A 19,025-nucleotide genomic window follows, 5' to 3' on the forward strand; every position below is an offset into this window, starting at 1 on the left:
CTTAGAAAGAGTTTATTTAGTGCATTTCTAGTTTGTCCACAGCAGGAACCAAAATATTAAGTTAATCTGTGCTGTTCACCAAAGTTCTGGTCCAACACCATTGGTCCGCCCGTGTTCTGGTGCAATACTATTGGTCCAGTAGTGTTCTAACACCCTCACATTAGTTCACTAGTGTTCTGGTATCACACTATTGGCTCACTAGTGTTCTCTTATGGTCAGGAACACGTAAGACCAGGAGAGAGGGGGAAAAGAAAAAGGACCTTCAGCATGCTGCTACTGAGCAGAGGTCCACAAGCTTCCATGCAACAACAAACAAACAAACGGCAAGGGACAACAACGACGAACGGAAAGAGAAACGACTGCATTGCTTGTAAGAAGTAAGCATGGAAGCATATACAGTAAACCTTACAGTAACCTGCTCAAGCCCTCGGGGGGGTTGTCCAATATACAACAGATCTTAAAAAGGTAAAATCCCAACCCCCACCCTCAAGACACATGCGTGCACACACACACACACACACACTTTCTCTCCCACACAAACACACATACACAGCACGCCTATCGCAAGCACAGCATGTACTCAATCTCTCTCTCTCGCGCTCTCTCTCACACATGCACAGGCACGCCTGCATGCAAACAAATGATAAGTCCTTATAAGTGTACAAGGAATATGTTTGTCAGTTTTAAAAATATGACTTAAACCCATGAGCTCTGTGTAAACATAGCGTACGGTAGATTAGATAAAGACTTCCTTCCATTGTAACTCCCTGTAACTTTCCAGCCGCGTGCCATTTCGTAGTAATAACCTAGTGGGTTAATACTTGTACTCTTTGGTTCTCTGTAACAGTCTGTTTATCTGACTGCGTGACTGACTGTCTGACTTCCTCTGTCCCCTCTTCTCTATCGCTCCCTCGCTTGTTCCAACTGTTCACGATACAGCAGGAGGACCGGTCGAGGGAAGAGAGTCGCAGGTCCCGTCCCTCTGCACACCAGGGGCAGCAGAGCCAGACGGATTGATTGTCCTTGATTTATTTACATCACAGTCAGTCACAGTGGGCTCCGTTTAGTGGAAGAACACGTCCCCGTCCTCCTTCTTTTTCTCCCACCCCTCACCAGTCTGATGTGTGGGCATGTCGGCCTGAGATCTGTGCGTGTATGTGTGTGTCTGCATGGGAGTGTGTCTGAGTGTGCGTGTGTATGTGCATGTGTATGTGTGGTACGGTGTGAGGGGTCGGGGGGCTAGGATAAGTCGTTGTTGCTGGGTGTCTTCCCGCCGCCATTAAGTAGGGCCGAAGCGCTGCGGCTCTTGGTCGGTGTGCCGCTGCCTGAACGGGAGAGTTCTGTCAAGTCATGGAGGGAGGGCTCCCTGTACATGGCCACTACACCCCAACACACACACACACACATGCAGACAGACACACAAGACAAGACAAGACAAGAATCATTAATTCAGTTATTGCCACTGGTCTTTGTCACATGGGTTTAGTTTGCACAGCTTTGTTCAGTCACTTCCTCTGCACCTGGGAGATTCAGTTTCTACAGACTAATTATTCTGATTTTAAGACGCTATTTTATCATCAGAGAGAAATTTAAAGACTGTAACACTCCATAAATGGGTAAATTATAATCTTAATTTCAATAACTGGCAAAAAAATAAACAGTTAACTAAGAGTTCAGGGTTTTTTTTTTCCTTTTTCCTCGCTTTCATATAATGCTTGATGGCTTCTGGTCACTGACATATTAGCCTTTAGGCTGGAAGCCTGTTACCAAACAGCTGCCACACACTGAACACATCCATTAGCTGCATTAGCAGTGTTATATGGAGTCGTGTTCATGTCCGTTTGATGAATGTAACTCCAATATTCATTCCCTTTTCAGCTTTGTTTTGCCCTCTGCTAAGTCTCCGGGGAAATACGTGTCTCTTCAGCTAACTTTTTGTATCTGCTGTTCGCTGCCAGTCAGATGGTGCACAGTGCATTTTACTGCTCTTTCAAAGGAAACAGCTATCTAATGCATCCAGAAGTGGTGATACTAAATGGTCAGAAATGCTGCAGTAGAGTCAGATAACCAATCTCTGTGGATCCATTATCGCCTTGCTATGCAGAAATATTGATTATTCCCTCTTTTTCTATTTTCCTGGTATTTTCTTGTTTTTCTGGATGACCGGCACTGGTAAATCAAACCCGAGAATTGGGTCGCCTAACACTATCATATCTGGTGGCCAGGAATGTAATTATTGATGTTTTCCCCCCCCTCGAGAGTATTTGGGCATAAACTTTCCTTTTATGCCATTTAGAGAGTACCCAATCTGCATTTACATTTCAATGTTTATCTTCTGGCGCTGGCATTCTTTTCAGTGTGCTTTCACTCTAGCCTGTAAATCTGTAAAGCTTCTATATATTACCATCTACAATGACCTTCCTTGTATAGAATCCAGTTAAATCTTTTTTAAACTAACAAGACACAAAATCAGTTTTAAAGACGATAAGACCTTCAAGCAAAGAGTGCAAATAGCAGATGGGTTCTAAGTTAGTCCAGGAAGGCAGATATTTTCCATAGGTCAGGGGTCCTCTGGATTTTTGGAATCCTAAATCCTTTATAGGGGAGAAAACTTTCCAAGAGCGTCCCCAAGCTCCTAATCAATGAGGCCTTAGTACAGTTTGCTCTCTTAGATGCTATCACAACTTCATTTGTTTAAAAACATTGTAACCTAACATATCCTATATACTTGTGACGTAATACATCACAGCCATAGTGTCTAGAGCCCCGAAATTGCGAGGGTCAGGGGTAACGGACACACCGTGTTTGCTTTGCTGGTGTAAATGGTACCTGCACAGTTTTATACATTTATGAGCATGACTCACTTTGATAACGCGTGCTATAGGTTCGCTGAGATTCTGCTTTTGTTTTCACTAAGCTGCCAAACTCACCCCGAGGTGCTCAAAACCATTTTCACAATTAGCTGTCTATTTTGTTCTACATGAACACACGGGGGTTATAAGCTCATCTATAGCTTTTTCCCAGTGTTAACACTGATCGCTGCATATTTAGTCATTAATATTTAAACAGCCCCTCTGGACATGTTTTAAACGTAAAAAAAAAAAATTGCTACTCTATTTTCTTCTTAAAACGATTTTCTTTTTCAACACACCGACAAACTCAGAATATATGAATATGTAAATACTGCAAGTTTCATTGGAAAGCAGGCCTACTCTGCTCATTTCCAGACTCATGTTTTTCATTCTTGGACTCTACTTGAGTACCTCTGCATGATTTACAGTTCAAAGAAATTCTTGTTTATCTTATGATAGGCCTTTGTGCACCCACTGTCTGAAACAAACCACCCCTCACCCAGGAAGACCACCCTCCCTTTAAGCCAGCTTTCTTCTGATTGGCTGCTCCTCTTAAACACAGCTTTTCTCTTCTCAGTTTGAAACCTACAGTAAGCCTTGAACTCGTACTTGTGCACATGCTGAGCTTCTTATTTAAAGTTTTGACTATAAAAAGATGTGTAGGGTCTGACTTTCGAGCTGAGAGAAATGCGAAGGTTAATGATGCAAAATGATGACGAAAATCCAAGTGAAGCAACAACAAGCAAACAGTCTTTGATGTTTTCTCGGGTTTTTTAAACATGCGACAGGAATATCAGAATAAACGCTTAATTTTACATTTAAACTTTTACGTGTTCTGAGTTATTAAGTTGGTATTTAAGTCAGTAAGGCTATCAGTCCTACCTTTGAGTGGCTTCGGTATGAAGTGTGCAGCAGGCTTGTTCTTCTTGACATGATTCCCCTTCATGATTCCACCCTCCTTGTTAAGCCCCAGGTACCAAGCCCGACCCGATGCCTGCTGCCGGTAGAGCATGGAGGAGTAGGTGACATAGTAGTTCTCGAACACCGACTCCTTGAATTTACACTCCGGGGTAAAATGCTCCTGTGAAAAAAATGTGATAGAAATGAGAACAAATCCTACATGAAAGAAGACGAGAAGGTGATAAAGCAGACGTGGCGAGAGCGGAGTGTTAGCTGCTGGCGGCGACTCCATTAAAAAGCGTTCAGTCATTCCACCATATAGTCATCAGTGTATTCATCCATCAGCTGGTCTGCTCTTTGAATCATTATCTCGGCCAGGCTGTATCCTCCGAGAACAAACTGCACCAACTTAGGACAGCTGACATTTGCATTTCCTTATTCCTGCGTCTCCATAGCAACCGGCTACTCCCTTGAATACCAACCAGCCCACTGAGAACGGTGGTGCCCAGAGAGAAAGCTGTTTCTCTTCGATATCCATTAATCTTAAGTAAATTTTGATGAAGTTTCAGCATGCATGATCTTGGAATAGATTAAGCAGGAAAACATAAAGAAATATGACCCGGGCACAGAAATATTGCGCGGCTGTATCTGCATTTAATATTAGGTGAGAAGATGGAACGAGCGATATCAGTGCTGTGACTGAAGCCCTCACAATAACAACATGATGGACCAGATATTGTGGCGGTATACGTGTCCGCACAGGCGTAGCAGCGTGGCTCTTATTACATCGGGGTCTGTGCCATTCTTCTATTTCCTATTTGTTAGTTTTCTATCTGCTGGTCTCACAGTTTTGTTCAGATTGCTGTTATTTTTGTTGATTCTGTTGTTGTTATTGCTTCCACACCACCCACCATCAGAGCTGTGCAGCTAAAGTGAGGCACTTAATGCACTGCACTGCAGCCAGTACTACCTTCTGACCTGTCTGAGAAAATGTAGGCACAGTAGCGTTGGAGAGGAGGGTGGGGGGGGGGGGGGGGGGGGGGGGGGGGGTGTACGTGTGTTTTGAGTGGGAAAAGACATGAAAACAAATTTTGGGAGCTGTGTGTGTAAACAGACACAAAGTAATCTTCCTATCACAGAATCACTGAAGGGAGATAAACAAAAGGAGGCTGGGGGATGATCTGAAATCAATCCTGAGAAGCCACAATATCAGGAGACAGATAAGGGAGGCTCAGACACTGGATTATAACACCCTGTGGCAGCTGACGCACAAAGCAACACTGTAGTTCAAGTATTGATGTGATGATGTGATGACAATGAGTCTGCTCACGGTGAAAGCTTCTGCTTCATTACTCAACCTGACCCAAAGAGCAGGTTTGAGTCTGTAGCATTAATGACTCTGGTTGTGATGGTGTGTGTGTGTGTGTCTGTGGTGACCTACAGAGGTGTAGAGAAAGCCTTCGTTGTTCATTGCCAGGTAGAGTTTGGTCTGCACACCCTGGATGGCCACCACACGAAGCCCCACTGGGATCAGGTTGAACACAGCTGCAAATGCACACGCAAAGCCACGCGCACAACACAAAGCAATCAAACAAGAATTCACACAGCGAACACAGAGGGAAACAGAGGAAAGTACTCATCAATATCAATGGCATGATGACACCTCCATTTTGCCACAGAGAAGCTATTTTAGGAGGCTGAACTACGCTTACAATTTAGCTCCTGGTATTAAGCGTGGGATAAAATTATCAAAAGGCGAGCAGCAGAGCAAGTTTTGGTAAACATTTGATAGTGCAAGGACATCCTTCAACAGAAAAGCCAGAGAGCCAGTGATCAGCGCTATTTCATCTGTCATACAAATGAAAAATGTTCCTGCTAGAGCTGCACTTAATGATCACTTTCAGCTATTTTTTCTAGTAATCACTCATTTAGTCTATAAAATGTCAGACGGTAGTTAAAAGTACCCATTACGGTTTTCCCCACACAGAAGGCGATGCCTTCAAATTTCTGTTTGATTAACACTCCAAAAGCCCTCGAAATATATTCACTTTACACTGACGTGAATCGGAAGAAAAGCGGCAAATCTTGCAGTTAAGAAACTGCAATCAGGAAATGTTTGACGATTTGCTGGAGAAGTGGTCCTCCGTCGCCGAATGTTTTGAGCATGCAGAGTAAACAGTGCATTCCCGAGCTTCTTTAACGCGGCAAATTCAATGAGCTCTGTCTGTTTGTGAATTTTTACAGCATGATTTATAAGCATAAGCTACCCGAGCAAAACTAAGCTGTCTGGGCTCTTCGACACATTACAGCGAATGTGACATTAAATCGCAGACTGTCAGATTTCATTTGAATGCATTTCCAGCCAAACTGGATAAGCACTTAAAGGCTCCACGACGGTAACAACATATCAACGTAAAGATTAGACCGAGCCATAGCTCTGTGAGTCAGGACCCTTGTTTAATCATCATCATTTTTAGTCAATACTGTTCTTTACAATAACTGTGCATAATATATGAAGACGTGGTTTACGGGGATTATGTATTCAAACGCATTTACGGGTGACTGATTTAATGTGGGTAGGCGTTTACATGATGTATACACCATGTAATCATCTCATTAAAGAGTGTGCTTCCTCTGTAGTCGTTCTGCATGCAGACAACAGTCGGTGGCCTGAGAAGTAGCAGAGATTAATGTGAGATGCTGGCAACACCAACTGTGCATAAGGAGAGTGATTGCAGTCTGAACCACAACAACAGAATTGAATTAGCCGTATCAATCAAACATTGCACTTTGTGTGTGTGTGTGTGTGTGTGTGTGTGTGTGTGTGTGTGTGTGTGTGTGTGTGTGTGTGTGTGTGTGTGTGATGGAGAGAATGAAATGGAGGGGGTAAAAATGAATGGTGTAGTAGCTTTCTGAATGCTAAGGATTTGAACGTGGCGCTGTATGTTGTGCAGACATTTGATCAATTATTTTAACCAGGAAGCATTTCATATAGAAAGACTGCAGTGTCACCACTTGACATTTGCTAATTATGAGTACTTGACTTGTTGTTGAGTGACTGACTAAATTAAAGTCACTGCAGTAAACAGATTTCCACAAGATGAAACTCAACAATAGGGATGTGGGAATTAAATTAAATCGACCCTTAAAGCAGTAACATGTTGCAACATTCTGTTGTAAGCGAGAAGTAATATAGATCTGCACTGAAGAAAGTCAGTTTCAGCCTGTACTTTGCTTTTATTTATAAATCATGTTAAAGTATAAATAATCTAAATAACCTAGTTCTAGGTTACCTAGTTAACCTAGGTCAAAATGATTGAGTCGGGTAAAATACACACACACACAACAAATCTAGTTAACGCCAGCCTCACCATAGGTGCTGTCTTCATCCTTGGTTCCGTCAATGGTGCCATCAGGCTGCATCTGCAGCTGGAAGCCCTGGCGACTGGAAAGCCTGGTCACAATGCCCTTTAACTGGGGCTCTAAGAGGAAAACAGAAACATTAAGTGCATTCTTTTCTTACTGCTGTCATGTGATCACATGCATCAAATCCAGCAGCCTCTAGGAAGCCAGAAGTGTCAGAGGAGGAGACGCTGTTTGTATTTCCAGTCACTGATGCTTGAGGGCCCTGACCACCAGTATCGATCTGTGGCAGTTCCACTAAACATTGTGGAACTCATAAAAAAAGATGCCTTTTTAAAAAAATAAATAAAATAAATCAGCTAATAATTGACACATGTATCATGAGTAGGATCACTTAGGGTTGTGCTTTTCAACACTTTGCTGTGGGACAATATAAAGTTACTCATGTGAGACGTTTGTGGGTTCATGCAACAGGATTGTGACACTGTCCTCGGAGTGAGGAGTGATGAAGTGATGAAGAACCTGCCTTAGTGATGAGAAAAAAAAAATAATGCTGAATGGTGGCAGAGATGAGGATGGCGATGATGCTGAAGGTGATGGTGAAGATGGACGAGGTGATGATGCTACCCGCCGGCTATCCGACTGCCCCCACCCCCCTCCTCACAGACCTGGTGGTCGCCTTCTCTTCCGTTTCTTCCTCGAGCCAAACAACTTGACACGCGAAAACACGTTCAGTTTGCTCGGTTTCTCGTTTGCGCCTTTGCTGTTGCTCGGGCTGCCGCTTCCGCGGCATGCGTTTGCCTTCTCCCGCTCCCTCGCCTGTCGTTTCTGGCGGATCAGGGAGCTGGCGATAGCCGCTGCCCGGGACATGTTCCCCCGGTGGAGTGAAACAAGGCTGCGCGTCCTGGGTTGGAGAGGGCGATCGCGGACGAGGCGGTCAGGGTGTGTGGAGCGCGGGGAGAGCGGTTGAGGGGTGGGGGTCTACACCACCCACGGCTCAGTTCGCATCACACACCGACCGATGCAGTCTCGCGGATATCCGTGATTTTAAAAAGCGTCCAGAATCCTCCATCGGTGCGTCCCGGCGCTTCATGGAAGTCGTTAGATCCAGCACCGTGCCAGTGACTGAGCGCTAACGACGCCGCCTCACATCCCCGCAAGGGGTCTGAGTGGCAAAGAGCGCTCTGATTCCCCCCTCTGGTGATTCCTCCGAGTGTCCCGAGAGAGAGAGAGAGCGTGGACGGAGAACGACGGCGCGTGAGATTCTCCAGGTCCGAGTGGCAAATCAACAGAGTGTAAGCTGGCGTGAACGACACCGGGGGTTGTTGACGATCGCTGCAGCTGCTGCTGCCTCCTCTTCTCCTTCTTCTCCTTCTGCTGCTGCTGCCGCTCTGCACCGTTCCCCCGGCGATGCTCCTCTTCTTGACGCTGTCCGTGACAGAAATGCAGCAACTGGGATGTTTGTCAATGAAACAGCTCGGGGCTGGCTCAGTGGGAAAGGGATCATGGTGCAGCCGTGCCGTTCATAAAACTGCTGCAGCCCTGCCCGCCGCGAGGAAGAAGAGTGAGGAAGGGGAGGTGGAGCGGGTGTGTGTGTGTATGCGTGTCCGTGCAGTGTGTGTGTGTGAGGAGAGGGGGTGTCGGATGAGACTGGTGGAGGCTGGATGGTGTGTGTGTGTGTGTGTGTGTGTGTGTGTGTGTGTGTGAGAGGGGGGTTGGGGGGGGGGGGGGCAGTGCTTTCTCATAGGGCACCTGTAGCCCCTGTACCCCCACGTGGCATGATATTTACATGATACACTAAATATGCTGATGTGTGATAGGCAGACTGAGAGAGACAGAAGGAGAGGATAAAATGGGAGGTGGGAAAATAAACAATGAAATAAGAGAGGAGACAGACAGGTGAATGAATGAGAGGAGGGATAATGAAAGAGGGGGTGGGCGGCAGAGAGAAAATGAGATACTGAGTGTGTTGGAGAGAGAAAGAGAGAGAGATGGAGAGAGAGAGAGGGAGACGCTTGTAGAAAATAACCTGCAAATGGATTGGAAAAGAGAATGATGAATGAAAAAGGAGGGAAAAATAAATCCAGTAGAAGACAGGAGAAGAAAGTGCAAGACTATTCCACACATCAGGAAAAATGACCTATATGAGGGGGAACTACGTGATAATGAAATAAGAGAAATGAAGTGAAGGGACAATGAAGGAAGAGGGTGGGAGAGAGAGTGAGAGAAAGACCTAGCAAGTGTGCATGAGGGGAAGAAATCAGAAGGGGGGTAGAGAAAGGAGGGGCTCTAATATTTTGGTGCAGAGGTTCACCACTGCTGAAAAGGCTGCAGCATGCAAGAAGGAGGTGAAAAAGACGGCGGCACTTGTGTCTCTGCGAGCTGTGTCGTTCTCGAGATGTTCCCTTTTAGCATTTGCACCAGAGCAGAGGTGCACACACACACACACTAGGCAGCAGCAATCAGCCACTCGGTGCATGTCGGCTGGCCACAGGCAGCCCCCACAGGAAAACAGATGCACAGTTGTCAGAGACAAAAACAGCTGCAGTGGCGGATGGTGACTGCTAATTCCAACTGGTACTGAGGAAGAGGAGGCGGTGGACACACAGCCGGCAGACGAAGGTCGACCTGCATGTGGCAACTGCCGCTGAACAGCGGGCAGAGTCAATGCATGCTGTTCTCCAGCGGGAGAGATCGATGGCTGGGGGAGTAAGAGGATGTGGTGAGCAGTAAACTACACAAATGAAGAGGATCCAAACCCAGTGAGCTCTAACCCACTGTGAGGATAAGACAGCTGGAGAACGTGATGGACCGTGGACAGACACTGAGGTCTCCACACTGCTAAAGTGGAGCATTTACCATGCCGCTGACCGAGGAAGTTGAAGTACCACCGATGGCCCTTTGGTTAGGTAAGGACTCTTGTAAACATGCACAGATAAAAATAGTTTTACTTTGCAGTTAAACCCACGCTCTTTCAGACAACACTCAAAAATATTTCATAAGTAACCGGTAACGTCAACTAAAACATCAATCACATGAAGGGAAACAGCTGGAGTAAAGAAGTGACTGAAAGCTAAATCTAGTTCTTCATGTTTCTTTTATGAGCTCACTGCTTTAAACCCAACCACAGGCCTCTAAAAGCTTGAGCCACACAAAATAAGAGCCACGTAAAAAACATCAGATATAAAGTGATCCTGAGGAACATTAACACAGCCTTCAGCCATCACGATAACTCATTTCATCTTTACAGAGAGCAAGCAAATCAATAAAATCAACCAACAGAAAAGCAATGAATAAAGAGACAAGGTACAAAGATTTAAAAATAAATAAATGGCTATCGATAATTAACATCTATTAGAGGTGTAGCTAGAAATGACACAGGGATGTCTGAAATGGAGATAAACAGTCTGAAGAATGTGAGTATGTACTCTATGATAAGGAAGTGAAGGTCTTTAAGCTTTGGTTGGAGTTCATTAGCGCCACCAATTGGTAGTTTAAGAACTGAATACATTAAAAAAAAAAAAAAGTCGGAAAAAAGAAAAATACTTAAAACAAACTTTAAAACGATTTTTTAAAAAAAAAAAAAACTGTGAGAAACTCAGTCTAACCACAGAAGAGTCGGAAATAGTGAAATAGTGAAATCAGCCACGCACAAAAACATTCACAGCTTGCGGTACAAAATTCAACACTTTAAATTCTTTGCTACTGGCCGCCACGACATTACGAGGCCAAATGCTTCAGTGAAATGCTCAGACCCGGAATTTGTTTGCGCATTTAATCCATCAATGCGTTGTTTGAATCGCGCTTGGAATATTTTATTTAACGTAAAACTCTGGATGCAAAGTGGTTTTAGTGGAGGAGACCGTGTAAGAAACTGCACTGCAGGCCGACTACACTAAAGGGATTATCCGAGTCTTCGCTGTGCCTAAACGGACTGGTGTTAAACTTATAATAGAATTCATTAACGCTCCCAAAACTCACTCAGAATGTTTCTCTGTTGAGTTTCATGTTGTGTTTTTTCTTTTCTTTAAGTTAAGCCCGTGAAATAAACTCAGAGCCGAGGCGATTCATTGTGAATGTGTTTTTTGTTTTAAAGAGCCAGCGCGTTGCTAAGGTGTGCTGAAGTCCAGCTGTCCGCCCAACAGAAGGGCGCGTCCTGCCCTGTTTTCAGAACCACGGACAGAGCTTCATCTTTAAACCCTTTTTATTTAAAAACAAAACAAAACAAAAAACAACACGTTAAACTTTTTTAAACAGAAAATTATCAACATTAAGTTAAACATTTTAAATATTCTAAGGCCCACAATTCACATTCGTAATTCAGAAGCCACTTCAAACACGTCCGGCGCCTGAGTTGCGCTGTTTGAACTTAGTTTAGCGCGTCTCGTTTACACATCTTATTACCAGAACATATTGGTGATATTTAGGCACAGATGTGGCTCCTTTTTCTAGCTAATTTTGTCCTTTCTCATCTTACCTGAAGTGGATCGGCGGAGAGGGAAAGTCATGCTGCGCCCGCGGAGCTCTGGAGCCTTTTGCTCGTGGCTTTTTGCACTTCCTGTTTTGCGCCGCTCGTCGAAAACAGGGCGAATTATGGAAGTTCAAACCAGACAATTCTCCACGGCATTGGATCCATTAAGGCCGCGTACATGGCGTTGACGGGAGATCATTACAGAACATTAGAGGCCATTAAGCCGTTGGAACCGGTCATTAATGATTCATCTCGAGGCCCCGCTGATCTGGCACAATAAGAGAGGTAGAGAGCCAGCAGGCCCTTCCCAAATCCAAGGACCTATCGAGGAAACGCTGTCTGTGTTTGTTTTTCCTTGTAATGTGGCTGAGACACATTCATCCAAATCTATGTTACTGCAGCCAACATATAAATACTCTCTGATGACCTCTTTCAACACTTAAACACAGTTATTCTCTGTCCAAAAACATGACAGCTATATTTACAGGGGCCTCTTGTGACTATTCTGGTCAGTATCCAAGCTTGTTTTTTGTTACTTAAACAATTCATTTACCAGCAAAACATATGGTTATTTAAACAATTGCTAAAAAAAAAAAATGTAAACAAACAAAAAGAAATAATCAGGTTTTAATCCCCGAAATCATGCAATCAGATTCATGTTTTCCATTCCCTCAAAAAGCAGTAAACATTACAACAGAGACTCTGGTGCTTACTGCCCAAACTGGGGCATGAGTCATTAAACACAAACTTTTTTAAAATGCCATGTCAAATCCAGCTAAACAGTTTTAACAAAGAGAAGCAGGAAATTTCTCAGCTGCACTTGGTGAAATAAATCAGATTAATAGGAAACAAGGTCTACATCAGATATCGCTCTTTTCAGTATTTGTCACAGCTTAAACTGCACCAATCCATAATTGTAGTCATCGACCTTAAACAAGCTCCAGGCGAAATTCTTATTTATATTTGCTTCTAATTAAACCCTGATTACAAGTTCAACCAGTGGAGCCAACATGCTTGGTGATTCAAATTTTAGGTCTCATATAGAAAACTGATTACACTGTCTCGCTGTTGGAGCCTTTCAGGCAGACACACACAGACACACACACACACACACACAGACACACACACACACACACACACACACACACACACACACACGGACACACACACACACACACACACACACACACACACACACAATTCTGTTGAGATAAACAACTAGAAGTGAAACTACTAAAAACTTTAATTCAGAGGCAAACTCACATAGTGTGCACACAAATACACAAGCAAACACACCATTAGTGGCTCTCTCACAGTGGGCTTTCCACATCATAGCACATTAAATAGCAGCCTCACTCAGAGACATGCCCATGAACCATATAGAGACTCTACACAATTATCCACAACTGTGTATTATAAGCCCATTACATTGCCGTACTCTAAGAGCTCTTCCTGTGAAGCTGCCTGGTAAAAGACAGCAGCATCCATATTACTGACATGATACGCAAAGAATAACAGACTGCAGCAACTGCTGCTGCGTGCACTGCAGTGCAGAACATCCCTAGTAGGACAAGTAATTTAAAACAAAACCTCTTTGAAATAACTCTGTAGATTCTGATTTTACATAATCAACATTTCCAGAGAACCGATATTATTGTTGTTTTGTTTGTTTGTTTGTTTGTTTGTTTCTTTCTTTCTTTCTTTCTTTGTGTACCAAAATTCTTTCTTTTTCCCTTTTTTAACTTTGTAACCTTGGCTTTGAATAGCAAATTACAAAGATGGCAGCTGGCATGTTTTGGCTCAGACTTCAAAGACAGTTTCCTGGGCAGGTAGCCAGTATTTAATAACCTCAGTCTATTAAAAAAAGAGAACAAGAAAAAGAAAGAAAGAAAAAAGAAAAACATCTGCAAATGTATTTCCCTTTGGATTTTTCAAACTATGTAATGTCACCAGTTTTGTAAGCGATCAGCCACTGGATGGCACCATCAGATAACATAATGCTGGAAAACAGGAAGCTGAAGGGAAAAGCTATGGGAAAGGCTGAGCAGTACTGTGAGCTCGGAGACAACGAAATGTGAATGTGCAGGGAAGGCGGATGCACCTGCACGTCATCCGCAATCATGCCCCGCTGACTTAAGTGCTGCACCGGGTCCTGTGATAGTCATTGTTGGTATGTTGAGCTGGCAGAAAGCTGCAGCTCTGTGTTTTGTAACAGCAACCGTGTTTGGAATAAAGTATGCTGCAAAGCATGTTCATGCCATCGGGTCTGCCGTGGTCATTCACAGTGTGGGTGTACCATGTTTACATCTGTTTGTGGGACCAGAAATTGAAATATTACTATACTTGTGGGGACCAAAAGTCGTTATGTGGACAAATTCCTGTCCGCATGACTTTGAAGGCATTTTTGAGACTCAAAATGTCATTTTGGTGTCAGGGTTGTCCTTTGGACATGATTCGGTTTAGACTAAAGGTTAGGGTTAGGCATTCATTTTTGATGGTTAGGGTAAGCGGCTAGGGAAAACATCTCAATTGATGTCCCCACTAAAATACGAAAACACGACTGTGTGTGTGTGTGTGCGTGCGTGTGTGTGTGTGTGTGTGTCTAATTTTTGTTGTGTTCATGAACAAGCCACAATAAGTTGATGCATTTACTAACTGTGACCTCAGTCTGTGCTATGGAGGCATGTCTCTTTATTTTGCTAATGTATATACAGTGTACAGTATACAGCTTGTGGGGATAGGTTAATTGGATAATCCAAATTGTCACTAGGTGTGAATGTGCGAATGAATGTGAGTGCGAATGGTTGTCTGTCCCTGTGTGTTGGCCCTGCGACAGATTGGCGACCTGTCCAGGGTGTACCCCGCCTCTCGCCCTATGACAGCTGGGATAGGCTCCAGCGCCCCCCGCGACCCTGAAAAGGATAAGCGGAAGCGAATGGATGGATGGATGGATGGATATACAGTGGGTAAAATAAGCATCGAACACATCATCAATTGTCTAATTAAATATATTTCTAAAGGTGCTATTGAAATAAAATTCTCAGCAGATGTCAGTAACGACTCATCCAATCCACACATGCAGAGAAATCAAACCACAGAATTAAGTTATGTGTGATAATGAGAGCTGAAACAGGGAAGAAATGTTGAACAACCTTAGTGATTTTTTCTTATTTATTGAAGACGCCTTCTGTACGGAAAAGCAAGTTGCATGGATTGCTCAGGTGTTAATTTAGTTCATTCTTCCATGGTGTTTATTATGGCATCTAAAGAGTTCGATTTTGGTCTCATTTGACCCGACGATATTCTCCCATTATTTCACAGGCTTGTCCAAATGTTGCGCATTAAGAGCAACATTTAGACAAGATATTTTAAACATATTTCATCATGCTTTCCTTCAACAGTGATGAAAAGCAAACATCATCTTGTGTGATGATGCATACAACTGTGGTGGCTGAGTACATTACTTGTTTTCTCAGAAACAACTGTACCTGCCAATTCCAGGTCTTTCTGTAGCTCTCCACAAGCGCTGCTTGGTTCTTAGACAACTCTTCTGATAATTCTTCTCACTCATTTGCCTAAAATCTTGTGGGGAGCATCTGGTTATGTTAAATTATGTTCTTTCCACTTTCCAGTTTTGAAATTCTTCTGTAACCAACATGCTTTGCAACAATAAGGTTGTGACGGTATTGCACCAGCTCTTTGGTTTTACCCATCATGAGATGGTTCTTGTGTAGCACCTTGGTAATGAGGCACATTTTTATAGGCTATCAGTTGGGACTGAACCAGCTGAAAGGAATTTGCCCTAAGTGGCAGGATTGCTTTCTAATTGCTGATAGATTTCAGCTGGTGTCATGTCTTTTTGCACCATCCTTTCGTCATGTGTTCAGTACTTTTTTCCTGTGTCATTTCTCATTATTACACGAAACTTAATTTATGGACGTCTATGGTTGGATGTCTCTGTATGTTGCATTTTTTCTATTGCACTGTTGTGTCTGCACTTGTGTGTCTTGTGTCTGTATCATTCTGTTCTGTATTTGTTTTGGTTTTTTGCCATTTTTGCACACTTGCACTTTATTTAGTCCCGTGTTGATTGTCTGTTATATGTAGCACCATGGTCTTGGAGGAATGTTGTCTCGCTTCCCTGTGTACTGTACCACTGCACAAGGTTGAAATGACAATAAAGCCACTTGACTTGAAGTGTGGATTGGGTGAGTCGTTACCGATATCTGCTGAGAAGTTCACGTTACAGCACTTTTAGAGATATAAATTGTGGATGTGTTCAATACTTATTTTGCCCACTGTATTTATATATTTGTTATATCATTCAAACTAAATTCAAAGCCTGGTGTTTTAGGTAATACTGCATGACTTCAAATACTCTGTTTATAAAAAACACCAAAAATAAGCGTTCCTTCAAAAGCAATATTTCAAGGTGCTTTTATTGTATCCATTGCAATGTATAAGGGTTTCGCCCTACTCTGGTAAAACACTTGGTTTTATTGGGTTTTCTGTGTCCTGATGTGTTCGCTTTGTTAACATTAACCTGGTTTATTACAGCACTATCACTAGCTGTTGCGCAATATAGTACAAAGAAGCTGAAGTTTAATTGGATCTACTCACATTTCTAGCTCAATATTGTTATTCTTGTACTCTTCAAAGGTAGACAAAAGTAAAGACATAGTCTACATTAAACAAAATACATCTGTTTTTTTTTTTTTACTTTTGCTGAGCCTTGGCAAATAGAGAGACTTTATTTGTCAGTTGCAGGTCTTTTGCCCACAACCGAGATGACAGACCTTGCCGACCGTACATACAATACACAAACATCACATTGGGGAGACAGGTCAGGCTAGGTAGCGAGGAAAAAAAAAACATCGAAATGTGTAACACAGAAGGATAATACAGAAATGCACAGATATCAACACACCATAGCACAATAAACACAGACAGCAACATGGGAAAGTGTTCCAGTGCGTACATCTGATCTGGGACCGCTGCAATCTTCGACTGCGCCTCCAACTGACCCGATGTCCACATCAGAGGGGAGGTAAGCGTTGGAGGTGGCGTTGGATCCGGGGTAGGGAGGGTGATGCGTCAGTGAGTGCTTATCAGTATCAGTATATGTATATGTGTGCGTGTCCATAGTTCAGCTGAGACAGTGTCCTTCGCCCTGCCAGGCTAAGTAAACAGTATTCCAGCCAACCCAGGTGGCCTTGCATGGAATGGGAAGGAACAGACTAAACACAGTCATTATCAGGGTGTTTTGTTCAGCTCCGGCCTTGCAGCTGGCGCCAAAGGGGTATCCGCATAAGTGATGGTATTTTTACTTTAGTGCGAACAGCTCATATGAATTTCAAAGCAGTTCTACAGTCCAACACTGGTCTCTCAATCTCCCGTTGGAGAGCCGCGAGCTTCGCCATACTTGCGTTCTGTGATGTTGTCATTTCTTGTGCTCAAGGAGCCGATTCTGAGAACTCACGCAGTGTGCCTCCCGAGATGTCATCTGATTTGCGCCCAGAGACGTCATTCCGGGCTAGCCCTTCCGAGATGTATCCAGTCTGCAGTCAGAGATCTTATTCCGAGTATTCACAGCAGCCGTAGCCTCTCCAAGATCTTATCCGTGCTGACTCAATGAGCCCATTTTGAGAAACTCACGCCTCTCCCATCATTCCAATCCCAGCGGGCAGCCTTGTGGGGGTTTGAACAGCCCCCTGGACCTTACCTGGACCTTACAAAGTTTGCACAAAGGTCCAGCTCTTACAGCAGTACATGCTATTTTAAAAGGATTTGCTGCATCTGGGAGGCGCAGCAAATCCCAGACTCAAGAGCATGGAGGAGATTCCAGGAGACCGGCAGTTACTGTAGGAAAGCTGGACAAGGCTGTAGAAGGTCATTGACCCATCAGCAGGACCAGAATAACAGAACTGATGCTCTGGGCTTTTCACGGATGTGTGCAGGTTCACCGTAAGCACATGTGACAGTCCTGAAAGGGTCTGGAGCAGCTGCCTGTAACTGGTCATGCTGCCTGTAACATCGTTCAGCATGACCAGTTTGGTGGTTTGTGATTGATGGTCTAGGACACACAGACTTACAGGTCAGGCAACAGCACCTTGACTGCTTTTAAGTATTGCTATGAAATCCTTGGACCCATTGTCAGAGAGTTTCTAGAGACTACGAGTCTCTCTGGCCACAGCTTATTTGAATTAAGTAGCCTAGATTTCAACTTTATTCAATTAAGAAGCAGCAAATATGAAACTCTGAGCTTTTGAGTGCAAAGCGATGTTTATGCAAAAAGGAAATAAATCAGCTGAACTAATGAGAAGAAATACTTGAAACTTAAAATGATTTCTCATTAAAGATTAGTTAGAAATGCTCAAAATATCTATATTTAATATATCAGCTGCCTGTCAACTAAACAACCAATCATAGCCACAAATGCTAGGTTACAACAGTGTCATTCACTAATAATGATAATAATACATAAAAAACTAAATAAAATTGCCAATGTGCTCTTCTAACTGTCCCATCCACCTCCCCTTAAGCAGGGCTACAGCGTTTGAGTAAATGTGTTGTTCATTCATAATTCCAACAACAGCTTTCTGGCTCAATGCTTGTTTTTTATTTTTGCTCTCCATATATTTTTAGAACCAATAGCGTTAGCTTCTTTCCCCAGCATTAAGCACAAATGTGACTTATTTGTGTTATAGACCCACGTTTACCTTTTAGATCTCTAGTTTCTTTGAATATTTTGTTTAAAACTGCAATCTTTGGATTTTTGTTATATTAAACTCTTCCTGTATCTGCTAAATTTGTCTTTCTTAAGTTATAAAAACGACTTTTATGTTGGCCAAATTCTTAGTGCTAAATAAAGCAAATAAAATGCATGCAAGATACAGTCATGAATGACACGGGTTTCACGTACAGCTTATTATTCATGATAGAGCACAGCTTGCAGGCAACTCCCTTTTTTTGTCTCCATGGCAATCATAGTTTCCCAGTTTCCATTGCGGCGTACCCCACGTCAATTTTACTGCTGTCCAGGGGGGAGGAATGAATGAATTTGTGCGTGCTCGCAAACCGTTTCACGGGGGGCACACACCACATTTTAACGATTTTACAAGCTCGGAACGCAAGAAATTCAATCTTAAGCAAAAGCAATAAATTCATAGGTTTGTGTTTCTCCTTATATATTTAAAATACCTCAAAGCTGTTAAATACAAAACCAATAGAGAGAAAACATCCACGAAATAATAATTTTTAAAAAACCGCCACGTGTTTCCTTTGTATTATACCCAAACACACGTTTCCAAATGGTTTAAGTGTGTATGTTGAAGCTTCCACACAATGCCCTGTATGCCCTGTATTGTGGGAACAATGGGATTAAGTGGCCACGGAGCGTGCTGGACTCAGCATCATCGCAGACCTTTTGGCTACCACAC

General features: G+C 43.2%; 2 protein-coding genes across 4 annotated transcripts in view; one reads left to right on the forward strand and one right to left on the reverse strand.

Moving 5' to 3' along the window:
- Positions 1 to 19,025, reverse strand: part of fgf13b (fibroblast growth factor 13b) — a 19,340-nt gene continuing 315 nt past the window's right edge. Inside the window, exons 1-5 of one of the 3 annotated variants that reach the window (XM_006784921.3) lie at positions 11,593 to 11,685; positions 7,124 to 7,234; positions 5,194 to 5,297; positions 3,735 to 3,933; positions 1 to 1,379 (exon numbers count right to left, since the gene is read on the reverse strand). In XM_006784921.3, coding sequence (XP_006784984.1) covers positions 1,240 to 1,379; positions 3,735 to 3,933; positions 5,194 to 5,297; positions 7,124 to 7,234; positions 11,593 to 11,623 — 585 coding nt within the window. In that variant the 5' untranslated portion in view covers positions 11,624 to 11,685 and the 3' untranslated portion in view covers positions 1 to 1,239. Of the gene's footprint in view, positions 1,380 to 3,734; positions 3,934 to 5,193; positions 5,298 to 7,123; positions 7,235 to 7,783; positions 8,764 to 11,592; positions 11,686 to 19,025 lie in introns of those variants that run through there. The other 2 variants (XM_006784919.3, XM_006784920.3) reach the window with 2 other exon arrangements.
- The window catches only part of f9b (coagulation factor IXb), a 21,563-nt gene continuing 11,804 nt past the window's right edge, over positions 9,267 to 19,025 (forward strand). The window contains exon 1 of the mRNA XM_006784918.3: positions 9,267 to 10,024. Within this exon, the coding sequence (XP_006784981.1) occupies positions 9,976 to 10,024 (49 nt within the window). The 5' untranslated portion in view covers positions 9,267 to 9,975. The remainder of the gene's footprint in view (positions 10,025 to 19,025) is intronic.

This window comes from Neolamprologus brichardi, chromosome 10, assembly GCF_056152115.1.
Source record: "Neolamprologus brichardi isolate AB-2024 chromosome 10, ASM5615211v1, whole genome shotgun sequence".
Lineage (NCBI taxonomy): Eukaryota > Metazoa > Chordata > Actinopteri > Cichliformes > Cichlidae > Neolamprologus > Neolamprologus brichardi.